Genomic DNA, 13,100 nt, shown 5'->3' on the forward strand with positions numbered 1-13,100 from the left:
CGGAGATCCATATCGAGTATACGCTATGAGAAGTGCCATTGACATAGTATATGCCTGTATTTTATGTGATAAAAGCAACAAGCGATTATTCTTTACGAGTGTAGAAATTTACCGACCAATGTGATTTTTATACCTTATTCCTTAGAGGTTTGAACCTCGTTTCATAAATATCTCCTGTTTGTGCGCGTTAGCCATGTAGGTAAGGACAATATCTACCCTGATATCGAGGATTTTCTTGTCTTACTACGATTTAATTTACATTCATTATTTATTATTAAATGTTAAAGTGTAGCTAAGTAATGATGCGTTTACATGGACGATTAACGCTTTATGACTCTCGTACTTTTATTTGGCTCATTGAGATATTGTTTCCAATACTCATTTATTTATTTATTTATTTATTTATGTATTTACAAACAAACAAAAACAATTTTAACTTTTCAACCATGCAACTCTATAAGCCTAGTTTTTTATGTAAAAAAAAAAATTACAAAAAGGAGCTAAAATTGCTAATCGTTGAATGTTTCTAAGGTGTATTGGAGTTTGTTATTAGTGTTGATGATCACTGATGTCGAGTACTTTTTTAGATAATACGTGTTTAAAAACTTGTGTATCTTTACTGTACTCTTTAACATCAGTTGAATTAAGTTTTTATCGATCGCGGTTGAGGCTGTTCAATTTAGATTCGCTCGCAGTGAGTCACTCTGAACGGCATGTATTTTCGTCGGGATCGATGTATTTTAAAAATGTATCATGAACTTTGTTTGAAAATAGAATTTTCTTGCATAAGTAAACCAAAATGCTTTAGGATTTCAGACCAAGTGTGTATACCTAGCAGTATAAGTCTTTTTGAAGGATATGCCAAAATTTGTGTCTAATGTTGGGTAGTTAAAACTCTATGTTCTATCTCTTGTAATTTTCTGATCGTGTTATCACTTGTCGCCTATAGAGTGTCAGCTTCAACTAATTAATCATTGAAAATCGTGTGTGTAGTGTGCGCAGTAATGTTCAAACTAATTGAAATGTATTCAAAGCTTTAAATAAAGTTATGAAAAAACTTTATTGAAAAATCAAATTTTGTTACCTGAAAGAGTCCCTTTATTATAAAAAGTTCCCTACGAGGTCCTACGTGTTGTATTTTCGTCTTTACTAGGGCGAGTGATAATTTATGGAAAATCAATTACTACGATTGCTGCCGCTGTTGTGTGAGCTTCTATGTTCGTTGCTATTTTATATACAATGCGAATACTTTATGCCAACATTAATATATCACTTATGTCACATAAAGTATACGTGTGTAACGCGCAAGTGCATTAATGCACGGCTTACGCATAGGACAAACTTACACAGGAGTAGTATTACATGTAGTTGTAGTAGTATAGGAGCAGGACGAGCTTTTTAGGTCACGACTCAAAGTTCATACGCGCATACATTAATGTATACCTGTAACCAAGAACTAATAATATTCTAGGCTTTATCAAGTTTTATCCATCGAAGAGAAAGTTAGTTTAGCGTAACGTATTCAGAGTATAGAAAAGCACGAAAAATCATTTGTTTAGTAGCATTTTAATCAAACGTTTTTCTCTGTCTGAAACGTTTTCTCCGATTTCTTGTTAAATATACAAGTTGAAATCCAATCTGTTTGAGCATTAATAAAACCCGAAACTAATCCAATTACTTGAGGGTAGAAATTGCCTACGAAGAAACGTAGAAGACGACGAGCTCGTCCCACTTAACTTTGACAATTAAAATGCAATGTAGCTTTTTCACTCTATCTTGCTTTTGTGCGCGACGCGACATCGTTTGCGAGCTGTAAAATTGACGATGGCACTACAATGTGTGCCGCAAATCTACTGCTGTTGCAAATTTTCTCAAACTTTCACACATGCAGTCTATTCTTAGACAAAACGACTGTAGATAAATTATTCTCGGTTCAACTACGCAACGGGTTTTTTTTTTAAACTTACTTCACGAAAGACCTTCGGAAATTTTACGATTTCGCCGAGCACTCGTAATTCAATTTCATGAAAATTTCCATTGAAGGCCTTAACAGTTCACTGTTAATTTTATTTGTAGACACAAATTTAATTTACATCTTGTTTATAGGATTCATTATAATAAATCTTCTGAAAGGAGTAAAGTTTATATTTAAAAAGACCATTGATCATTTCCGCATTAAAAAAAAAAAAAAATTGAATCAATAGGAACCTAAATAACGGGTGAATTCGACTTATCGACCGAGTCGTACGATACAACACTTGATTTCCAAGTTACCGCTTGGTGTTACTCGGTATGTTAGCCGTGATTTGCTACTTTATGAGGCCTAGGCAACTGAGAATTTTATAATTTTTTTTGCGACAATATGGTGTGTGAAAGTGTTCGATTCTGAAGCACCATAAGTGACTTTTTTATTAGATTATTCAACATGTAGTAAATAAATGAGGAACTTTACTGCGACGTCTTTCTGTGGCATAGTAATTGATTAATATAATTAGACAAATAAAAGGTATGTTTATATCTTATGAAAATAACAACTATTGTAGATTGCGTTGATAGTGATAATTATTATTAGTAAATTACATTAGAATACAGAAAATTGTTACATAAAAATCATAACGAAAAATAAATCTCTGGATTTGCAACAAAACTGCAAGTTTCAACTTTGTTATATTTTTCATCGAAAACAAAAGTTTATTGCGTAAAAGTAACTATATGTTTCAGTGGAAGGCCATTATGAAGAAACGGAGACCTGATAGAAAACCCAGTCCTCGTAAAAAGACGGAATGAACACGCTTTTCTTCGTAAAAGTAACAGACAGTTTGGTCAACTCCTCCTCGTACATCTTCAGCGCTTCCGGTAGAGCGGCGGAATTCCCCTGAAAATTATTGAAAATATAAAAATGAGTTGTTCAATCGTCAATCCGATAATTTTACCATCGCAAACTCACGTGTGTCATGAATTTTCCCGTGGGCTTCAATATTTTTATGGACGATTTCAAGATTAGCCTGATAAAGTCCCACTCGTTTCCGTGTGGCTCTTGGCTGATCGGAATCTCCGTTAGATCGCCAAAAACGTAGTCTACCTTGCGATTCTCTGCCGCCATTTTCTTCAACGTTTCAAAACAATCTCCGATTACGATCTGTAAAATCAAGTCAGTATAATTTACCGTTGACAATGAAGGTAATCGAAAAATAAATTCAAACATCACACCTCGTAGTTGTGATCCTTTCTCTTGTCCAAACAGTCTCCACAAACTTTTTTCATGTGCTGACGACAGCCGTTAATCACTTCTTCGTCAAGCTGTTGATAAAAAAAAAAAAAAAAAAAAAAAAAAATTAGTTCAAAATTAAAAACTTTGTAATTATATTAGTATGTCTCCTTTATTGTTTTTTTACTTCGAGCATCGCTACGTGTTTGGGGTTTTCTTTCAGTAATTCGTGTAAAAGGCCACCATCACCACCTCCCAAGATAACAATTTCTTTACCCTCGTAGGATTCTTTGCCCCGCTGCATGAGAGTTTCGGTGTAAATGAGATCAGCCTCTGACATGTCTAAACATCAAGTTGACTGTTGTAATAATCGATAAAAATATTTTTCTTTTTAAAAAAAATTATGCAATGATTCATAAGTACTCTGATTGTCGTCAAGGACTAACATATTGCCGAGTGACTTGGAGTGGAAGATTTGCACTTTTTGATAAGTCGATTGGACTTCGTAAACTAGTTTGTCAATATCGTACTCGAGTAATCGCTCGTCTGTAGTAAAAATGTTAATATTTATTGGCTCTCTTAGCTGTACGGTTTTTTAAATTATTTAGAGACAAAAAAAATTCTTACCAGCTGTTGGAAAGTACCTTTCAAACGGTCCACCGCGTTTCACAGGAACCAAAGTATAAGATCGGATGGACGATGTTGCCTTTTGTAAAACTTTTTCCAAGCTCTGGGCCGTCTATTTTTCAAAAGCATTCGTACGATAGATAAGTATTTTATTTTCGTAGGTCCCCGTAGAAATAAAGTGTGTGACCATTTTGTACCTTGTAATTTAAGAAACCGTCTTCGTCGTCTTTCTTGTAAAACTCAATATTGACAGTGACAGTACCATCTACGTACCCTCGAACTGTAATAATATTACCCTGTGATCCACTACATAGGATAAAAAAGCCATCCTCTTGGTCAATCTCTTTGATGGTCTCAATGTTCTCAAAATGTCCTTTGAGTGTCTCGACGAAGTTGTGTTTAAGAAAATTTTTCTTCCCCAAGTCCGTTACATCCGTGGGTGATACCCGAAAGTCCAGAAGTATGGTCTGCACAGTCATGGTTGTGTCTGTAAAACAAAGGTTTACATTCATTACGAGACTTTAGAGCTGCAGGTCTATTTAGAAGGTATATAACAAAGTGCGAGTAATTGCATTTCGGAGGAATGGCAACAAACGGTCTTCTGTCCTCTTTCTCTGCCGAGCTATTATAATCAGATTACGGAGTATTTGCATGTGCTATCGAGAGTTGCGGACACGCACGTGATGTAAAATATACTTATCGTCTGGGACGGAAATACAATCTGTGAGCAAATTGTCGGGTGACCGATAAAAAGTGTAAATACAAATCTTTCGAGTTGACTACTTAAATCGGCACAACAGATAAAAAAGTTGAGTGTTTATTTACGAATGGCAGAATATTGCTCGTAGATTACTGTGGAATCGATTTGTGTTTAGATCAATACCATTGAAAACTAACGTCTTTATGTTTAACTTATTTATATACGTTTTTCACTATCTACTCAAATCTAATCGCAATGATATCTTATCCGTAATCCATAAGTATATAAGATTTTTACGTATACAACAGTACGAGTTTCGATTTATTTTCAAAAGATTTCTCTAACACAATAATTGTAACGAGAAATTGATGCTGAATGATTTCAGAGGAACTTTTAAAAATCAGCTGATTATTGAACTGATATTTTTTTTTCTATCAATACAGATAGAATCTGTAGTGTACACAATATTTTGATACATATATTAACTTCAAAATTTGTTTTAATTTGCACTGTTTTCAAAAGATTTTTACAGTTTTACAAGACAATATTTTTATGAAAATTATGCGGTTTATAGCGTTAGATTTTTTTTCTTTCTTTAGTTTATTCACAAGATAATTTACAACAATAATTAATATTTATATAAACATATTCATCTAATGTACTCACAGATAAACTTGAAATTAGGACTAAAACAATACGTTGTTCCGGTTTGTGATACGAAAAAAAGTGGTCTACTGTAAGGGCTTGTTTGAAAGCAACTGCTCTTTGAAATGAGGCTAGCAACGTGATACCCGGCGGCCTTCGATATTACCTGACTGTTCAGACAATAGACTTTGATGCACAACCACTGGAAACTACGTAGCCTTTCAATTTTTCTTTTTCTTTTTTTATTTTAACTAGTTTGCATTGGTAAATCGTTACTCACGTGTTGGGAACAGTTGAAAGTATTGGTATATAAATTCCAATAAAAATTTGTTCTTCTTTTTAAAATAAATTTTTATTTTATCGTGTTCAGGTTTAATAGCAGTTAAATCAAACTTTACTTGTTATCAAACACTTTTAAAATTACTTGCATTTAGAAATTTGAAGAAACCACAAGTATTTTAAACATGCGTCGATGAAAAGGAAATCTGCTTTTGCTAAAAACACCACTACTAAGATCAAACTTCACCAGATGTCAGAATGCATGTTTAAAATATCGCACCATACATTGGCTGTATTAAATTTATATTTAAAAGCCAATAAACTTATTTTACCACTGCACTGTAAAAATATGTGTGTTAAAGTACACGTTTGATGCGTGGAGTTAACATTTTTGTTTTTTATAAAATGCATTACCGTAGTCTTGATGAACGTTTTTAAGAAAAACCAAATTAATGCTTTGTAAACTATTTCGTAAAACCTATTGAACTAAACAATTTATCCGGTTTACTGAAAGTGGTTAAACACTTGATGCACCATGGATTGAGGTTGTTCTTCAAATTCTTATTAACACGACAGTTATCCATTGAACAAAAAATCGAAATTTTAACTTTACGCTTTAAACGTGTACTTTAGTATACTTGGATTTACAGTGTACCATCTCCAATAAGGTTTAAAACAATAAGTCATTGGTACTTCAATATGACATTGAAAAAAAAAATACAACACAAAAAAAGTTGCCGTTGCAAATTATAAAGTTTGTTTACAATAGATTTATAAATACGATGTTGAATATTTATAACGATAAAAAGACACAAATCAAACCAAATGATACAAATCATCGAGCGATGAGCTCAAAACCCTGCATAAAAAAATTCATAGCAGTGTAAATTAATAGTCTTGGTAATTTTTTAAAATTTTCCCAGTATAGTCATAAAACAATGATTCTATATATCAACAGATTGGTTGTTATCTCATTTACCGTTTCGATAAGAGATTCGTTTGCACTTGTTTTCTGCTTCCACTTGACGTAGTACAACGAAAAAAAAAAAAAAAAAAAAAAAAAGTGGAACACGATTTACACTCACTATAAATATGCGGAGACTTATCAGAAGGAGCATTTTAAAGTTGAAGATCCGAGTGAGCATGGCGACTGCCACCATAGTAACGGACCACACGACTAGCGAATACACCACCGTTGATGATCCGATTGACAAACAAAAAGTCAAACGATCGGGAGATAATGTGAGCAAACAAGATGTAGAACTCGTAGTCAAGCGCGTCTTCGGACCTTCAACGAGACTAGTTGACCACCACCTAAGATCTTATTCAATGGAAAAAATCGGTTTCATGGGAACTCACCAGCAACTCATTGTTACGGTCGAGCGAGAAAACGGCCACAAGGAGGTGTGCACCTTTTTTTTGAAAGGCATACCTTACGAGCTGAAGGAGCAAGCGTCCGTCATCGAGGAGAGCCGAGCCTTCTACAAGGAAGCCCATTTTTACGAGTACATGGTGCCCGAACTGGTAAAAAGCATCAAAGACGCGTCGTGGGTGCCACGGTGCTACCTCATCAAGGACAACGTTCTACTGATGGAGGATCTCAAGTCGATGAACTTCGTCATGAGGGACAAGCCCTTGGACACAGCAACGTTGAAGTCCGCCCTGACGGCGCTGGGGAAGATGCACGCGGCATCGGTGCTGGCCGAGAAACGAATGGGCAAGAGCTTTTTCGAGCTGTACCCGGACGTGTTCACCGAGATGCTTTTCGCGGAGAAGGGCAGGCTGCACAACTTGTGGTTCAAAAACGGGATTCAAGCGGCCGCTACCGTGGCCAAGAGCCTGGGCTTGGACCACACCTGCGTGCCCAAGGTGTGCCACAAGATTTTCGAGGCTCTAGTGGCTTCGAAAAAGTGGCGGAACGTCGTTTGCCACGGCGACCAGTGGTCCAACAATTTGTTGTTCGACGAGTCCCAGCCCCTTCCGCGTTGCCGGTTGGTAGATTTCCAGACGATACGCTACGTGCCTCCAACCGCGGACTTGGCGCAATTGTTTTACTTGACTATGGAAAAAACGGTTCGCGAGGCAAACGAAGAGGGACTCTTGGGGCACTACCACCAAGTCTTTTGCGCGACACTGATGGCGAACGACGAGGAGGTGAGTAGGCCTTCGTTCGAAGAAATTGTCCGCGAATACGAGGACATGAGGATCTTTGGGGTCGTGTCTTCGGTCGTTTATTGCCCGGTTATACTTTTGGACAGCAGTTTATGCGTGGAATGGACCAAGGATTCGGACAATTACATCAAGTTCATGTTCATGGACCGCTCGGATGTGATTTTGGATTACATGCAACGTAACTCGGTGTACAAAAAAATTGTCTCGGAAAGCATTGGGGAGTTAATTCAAAGGTCGAAAAAGTTGCTGGAACAAAAATTTGTGTAGCTGTATGTGTTTAATGGCAAACTAATCGCTTGCGTTTGCGAAGCATTGTCTTGTGCTGTTAAGTTTTGTTAATCGCTGCGCTGTAAAAAAGTATTGAGGAAAAAATTGTTTCCTCACAATTATTTGCAAGATAAACAAAATCAACTCCTTGCCATTGAGTATTAAAGAAAACACTGTGAATCTGAATTAAATTTTATTATCAATGTTATTTTGAGTAATTTGGTAAAAACAATATTTAATTAAGAATTACACTTTTCGTATCCAATCATTGTTAAAATTTTATTAATATCTTCGGTTTAAAGTTGCAAATAAAACTAACTGCGCAGGTACTTATAAAATGTTCTTATCAGTTTCCAAATAGATAACACACAGTAAGGAATATTTTTAGATCTTGAATTAGTTGTAAATAAACAATCGGATAAATTTATGACTAATCTACATATCGACAGATCAAAAAGTGCAGATTAAATTATAGGGTTTTATAAGACCGCTTTTATATAATTTAGTAACATTTTCAAATAAATTTTTATAAACAGTTAGTTAATAAATTTTCCAAAAAAAAAAAGAAAATGTACATACTACAAAACTATGTTTGAGCCATTTTCGAACGATTTTTGTTATGTCTTGTGTTAGGACCACAATGGCAAGCTCAATAAAGTATATTTTAATCGTATCTATAAGATTTACATTAAACGTTCTGTCCTCAAACAAAATGTAAAAAGTTTCATCCATTTAAAAAAATGTTTCTGTTAGGACGAAACATGGATTTTCTTTTTTTGCGGCTTTTGAATCTACTTTACCTTACCGATAATCTGCATCACTTACCAGAATAAAATTTATGGCACAAAAAAGTTGAACAACTTTTTCTGTGAACGCGAACGTGGAAAATGTACGCGAAAGAGATTATCGCAAAAAAACTGGTAATTTTTTCTTGGAGTGCTGCAGTAAAAATGATACCAAAATTTTTTTTCTTTGATGAAAACTCCGAATGTTAAGCCTATCAGCTTCATCGAGAAGCTTCACGTGACCAACTCGGATCACCTTCGTGCTAGGATCACAATTTTTTTTACACCGAAATTAGACGATTTATAAATGATTACACGTTTTGCTTGAACGACAAATGACGTCACTACAAGGTACTCCCATACATTGCTCGTGCCTAAAAGTTCATTCTAATATGAAGAAACGTTTTTATAAATTGCCAAGCAAGATCTTTAAATGATAAGCTGTGATTTGAAGGTTTCACATTATCACATGGAAAACTACTGTAAAAAAAAAAAAAAAAAAAAAAAAAAAAAAAAAAAAAATTGTAAAAAAAAAAACTTTACCATAATACGAAATCCTTATGTCAATCTTTTGTTTGAGTTTTTTAACAGTGTCATTCATACCTAATGCGAAGATAATAACTTTTTTATCTTGTATTTAACTGATTTACATCCCACGAATTATTGTGAAAATTAAATTGAAAAGTCAATAGGCAGACGCCAAAGGTTACTTTCAAAAAGATAAAAATGAAATACAATGCGCATATGGGAGTCATTTACCGATCAGCTTGCATTGTGACAACACAAATTGCACAGTAGCTTCTACAATGCAAGAATCAAAAAATACCACCAAGGGAAAGCCTTTCGAGGACCCAGTTACCGAAGAAGACGTCAAAGTAGTGGTAAAGCGGGCCTTGGGTTGCAACGCGAAAATCGTGAATTTCCACCTTAGAAGCTATTCCGAAGAGAAGCTTGGTTTTTTGGGGTCTCATCGTCATCTCGTGGTGACCATTCGCCGAGACGATACCGAAGAGAAAGAAATCCACACCTTTTTCGTAAAATCTGTGCCCTACGACATCGAAATTCAAGCGTCCGTCATCGAAGACTGCAGAGCTTTTTTCAAGGAAACACACTTTTACAAGCACATGGTGGCCGAACTCCTCGGCAGCCTCAAGGACAAATCGTGGATAGCTCAGTGCTACCTGGTGAAAGATGACGTCCTGATATTTGAAGATCTGAAATCGAAGAATTTTGCTCTAAAGGATCATTTTCTGGACCTCCAAGGCTTCAAATCGGGCCTGACTGCGTTGGCAAACCTACACGCGTCGTCAGTGCTGGCGGAAAAACGACTAAGCAAAACTTTCAACGAATTGTACCCGGAATTGGTGAAAGAAAGTGTATTCGACAAAAAAGTCAAGTTTTTTGCTTGGTATCAATCTGGCGTTGATTTGGCGTGCAATTTGGTGACACACTTCGGGTTCGACGCCACCAAGATTCCTCAGATCTGTGATAAGGCCTTTGAAAAGTTCAAAGCCTCCGAAAAGTGGCGCAACGTTGTTTGCCACGGTGACCTCAAGTCCTTCAACCTGATGTTCGAAAACTCGTGCGCGGTACCCAAATGCGTGATCGTTGACTTCCAGCTGTTGCGTTACTGCCCTGCCATGGTTGACGTCTCGCAGATGCTGTACTTGGCCACGAGACGGGAGTTCCGTGAAAGGTACGAGACAGAGTTGTTGAAACACTACCACGAGGTCTTTTGCACCACTTTGAGAGAAAACGATGCGGAAATCGCATTGCCAACCTTCCAAGAGATCCTGCAAGAATTCACGGACATGAGAGTCGTGGGAGTAGTCACGGCAAATTTGTACTTTCCAACGCAACATTTGGATGGAAAAAGATGTGCCGAGTTGACGAGCACTTCCGACGGATTCAACCAGCTTTTGTTTGGAAATCGAGTAAAGTTAGTCTTGGATACCATGAAGGAAGATCAATATTTCAACGAAATCATCACGGAAATAACCATGGAATTGATTCGGAGATCGCAAGAATTTTTACAATTGTAACTCCACTATTTTATAATCTATAATATGATTGTTGTTACCTACTTTTATAGTAAAACAAGTTGTAGTACGCCAAATTTAAAATAAATGTTCACAAATAACAATACAAGTCGCTGCATTAGTCTATTCTCTTGTTGCGCAAGAGGTTGTTCGAAATAATTTACAACTTGGATTTTTTTGTCCTCCCGTTCGCACGGAAGTTTTTAAAAAACAAAAGGCACCAAGTGTCGACTGTTAGTCGTTCAAGATTCCTCTATTTGCTATGCGCTTCAATATCAGCTCGCGTCTCGAACGATATCTCCTCCATTCAAATATTTACCACGGTATTGTTGAATCACGAACGTTTTTTTTTTTATCCAAAGCGTAAAAAGTGCGTAATCTTACGCGCGGTAATTCTCTCGTCTTCACTCCACAAAAGTGCACGGTGATAAATCTTGCTAGGAAAAAAAAGAAGGAAATCAGTCTCAAGTCAAACAATCATCGATCACAATAACGAGCTTCCTTGAAGATTCATCTTTCGCCACGAGACACCGCGCGAACAGGCCAAAGTCGACCATGTCAGCTCTGACCAAGGAAGACGTGGAGACCGCGGTCGCCTGTTCCCTCGGACCCAACTACGAGGTGCTCGAGTACCACCTCGAGTCCTTTGCCAAACAAAAAAACGGCATCTTCGGCAACCACCAGCTGCTGACCGTGAAGGTCGAGTCCAAGCTCGTCGGCAAGGCGAAAGCTTGCACGTTTTTCGTCAAATCGCCCCCCGAGTCGGACACCATCCGGAACGACGTGATGGACCCCGAAACCTTCCTCGAGGAGATCCACTTCTACAAGGAGATCCAGCCCGCGATGGCGAGCTGCGGCACCAAGTGGTCGCCCCAGTGCTACCTCATAAAGGGCGACGTGCTCGTGTTCGAGGACCTGCGCGCCCAGGGGTACCGCGCCCGTGAAGACCTGCCCCTCGACGAGATGGACTTTTTGCGGTCGTCCCTGTCGGCCCTGGCCAGGTTCCACGCGGCCTCGATCACCACCGAGGCGAAGATCGGCAAGAGCCTCCGGGAGGCGTATCCCGCCGCTTTCGCGGAAAAGATGTACTCGAGGACCAACAAGTTCGGAAAGTGCACGCTGGTGGGCTTCGAGACGATAGGTCTGATGGCCAAGAAACTGGGCATCGGCGGGAAGGACCATCTGATTGGGAAGATGTACGAGCTGGGGTGCGAGAGCGTGAGGTACCGGGAGGGCAGGTGCAACGTCTCGTGCCACAGCGACCTTTGGAAGAACAACCTGCTATTCAGGGAGACCGGCTCTGCGCCCAAGTGTCTGCTCGTGGACTTTCAATTGCTGCGGTACGCCTCGCCTGCCTGCGACCTCGGTATGCTCGTCTACCTGCACACTACACCGGCCTTCAGGCGGAAGTTCGAGTTCGAGTTGTTCGACCATTACTACTCGGCTCTGCGGGACGCGGTGCTACGCTCCGGCGTTGGGGCTGTTGTTCCGGAGTACGGGGACCTCGTCGAGGACTACAGGCAGCTGAGGCTGATCGGTATGATATACGCGGCGCTCTACTTGCCCGGCATCTACCTCAGGCCCGAGGATTTCGCGAGGCTGCTCAATGACGCTGGTGAGTTGGAGAAGTGGTTCTTCGCCGATCGGATGACCGTCATCGGGGCTACCATGGACGCGGATCCTGCCTACGAGGAGAAAATCAGGGACATTCTCGAGGAGCTTTTCGAAGAGGCGCGGCGCATATTTCACGATTGAGGATACTCTTTACTCTTCCAATGACTATCGTTTTTGCTCTACTTGTCACGGCAACTCTGTATTGTTCCGCGTGCGTGCACCATTAACTACATCATATTTTACGTATATATATATATGTATCGACGTGTGAAAAAAAAAAAACAAAAAAACATGCGTCACACGTGTATACATGTACAATGTTTTTGTCTAGAGCTCGTCTGTCGTAGAGACGGAGTACATGTAGCCTATTTTCAGCGATTCCAAGTATTCGCGTGTAATAAAAAAGCTCGGGTTGGTTATTTGCAGCTCGTAATATTTCACTGTACTCGAGAAACTCGCGCATGATTTTCCAAGTGTGTACTCTGTATCGGCGATGAAATGTATAAATAAAATTCATTCCTTTGAGCTTTGTGGCGATTGAAGATAAAAAAAAAAAAAAAAAAAAAAAAAAAAAAATCATGGTGACGAGGAGGATAAAAATACGACGATATGAAAGACCGCGAGGTATTTAAATTCAAAGTCGCAATGCGAAACAAATACAAATATAAACCCACGTTCATGGGCGTTTTTTTGGGTGATGGATAAGATTGGCAATTACGGGGGATGATGTTTTGTTTGCAAAGCGACGACCGTCGGGGCGTTTC

General features: G+C 38.5%; 4 protein-coding genes across 4 annotated transcripts; 3 read left to right on the plus strand and 1 right to left on the minus strand.

Annotated features, from left to right (window-relative positions):
- Window positions 1-2,544: 2,544 nt before the first annotated feature.
- On the minus strand, window positions 2,545-4,706 carry LOC106644111 (spermine synthase). Its single transcript, XM_014359490.2, has 8 exons — window positions 4,661-4,706; window positions 4,033-4,322; window positions 3,836-3,947; window positions 3,632-3,754; window positions 3,396-3,550; window positions 3,211-3,300; window positions 2,948-3,139; window positions 2,545-2,875 (listed from the first exon to the last, which is right to left on the minus strand). The coding sequence occupies exons 2-8, from the start codon at window positions 4,312-4,314 to the stop codon at window positions 2,732-2,734; spliced, it is 1,098 nt and encodes a 365-aa protein (XP_014214976.2). The 5' UTR covers window positions 4,315-4,322; window positions 4,661-4,706; the 3' UTR covers window positions 2,545-2,731.
- Window positions 4,707-6,594: 1,888 nt separating this feature from the next.
- On the plus strand, window positions 6,595-8,568 carry LOC106644108 (uncharacterized). The gene has a single exon (XM_014359485.3). The coding sequence runs from the start codon at window positions 6,603-6,605 to the stop codon at window positions 7,896-7,898; it is 1,296 nt and encodes a 431-aa protein (XP_014214971.2). The 5' UTR covers window positions 6,595-6,602; the 3' UTR covers window positions 7,899-8,568.
- An 822-nt stretch (window positions 8,569-9,390) lies between these two features.
- LOC106644109 (uncharacterized) lies at window positions 9,391-11,155 on the plus strand. Its single transcript, XM_014359486.2, has one exon. It carries the CDS (start codon window positions 9,490-9,492, stop codon window positions 10,723-10,725), a length of 1,236 nt encoding a protein of 411 aa, XP_014214972.2. The 5' UTR covers window positions 9,391-9,489; the 3' UTR covers window positions 10,726-11,155.
- An 88-nt stretch (window positions 11,156-11,243) lies between these two features.
- LOC106644110 (uncharacterized) lies at window positions 11,244-12,861 on the plus strand. The gene has a single exon (XM_014359487.2). It carries the CDS (start codon window positions 11,278-11,280, stop codon window positions 12,475-12,477), a length of 1,200 nt encoding a protein of 399 aa, XP_014214973.2. The 5' UTR covers window positions 11,244-11,277; the 3' UTR covers window positions 12,478-12,861.
- Window positions 12,862-13,100: the final 239 nt, after the last annotated feature.

The sequence above is a fragment of the Copidosoma floridanum genome, unplaced genomic scaffold (assembly GCF_036245765.1).
Source record: "Copidosoma floridanum isolate Cflo_tuat_1 unplaced genomic scaffold, Cflo_Japanese_pri ptg000019l, whole genome shotgun sequence".
In the NCBI taxonomy this organism is placed as follows: Eukaryota; Metazoa; Arthropoda; class Insecta; order Hymenoptera; family Encyrtidae; genus Copidosoma; species Copidosoma floridanum.

Coding starts and splice junctions, on each gene's coding strand:
- LOC106644109 (XM_014359486.2), top strand. CDS start 9,490: ATGCAAGAATCAAAAAATACCACCAAGGGAAAGCCTTTCGAGGACCCA.
- LOC106644108 (XM_014359485.3), top strand. CDS start 6,603: ATGGCGACTGCCACCATAGTAACGGACCACACGACTAGCGAATACACC.
- LOC106644110 (XM_014359487.2), top strand. CDS start 11,278: ATGTCAGCTCTGACCAAGGAAGACGTGGAGACCGCGGTCGCCTGTTCC.
- LOC106644111 (XM_014359490.2), bottom strand. CDS start 4,314: ATGACTGTGCAGACCATACTTCTGGACTTTCGGGTATCACCCACGGAT. Junction 3,948..4,032: donor ACGGTTTCTTAAATTACAAG/GTACAAAATGGT, acceptor TTTGAAAAATAG/ACGGCCCAGAGCTTGGAAAA. Junction 3,140..3,210: donor GAAAGGATCACAACTACGAG/GTGTGATGTTTG, acceptor TTGATTTTACAG/ATCGTAATCGGAGATTGTTT.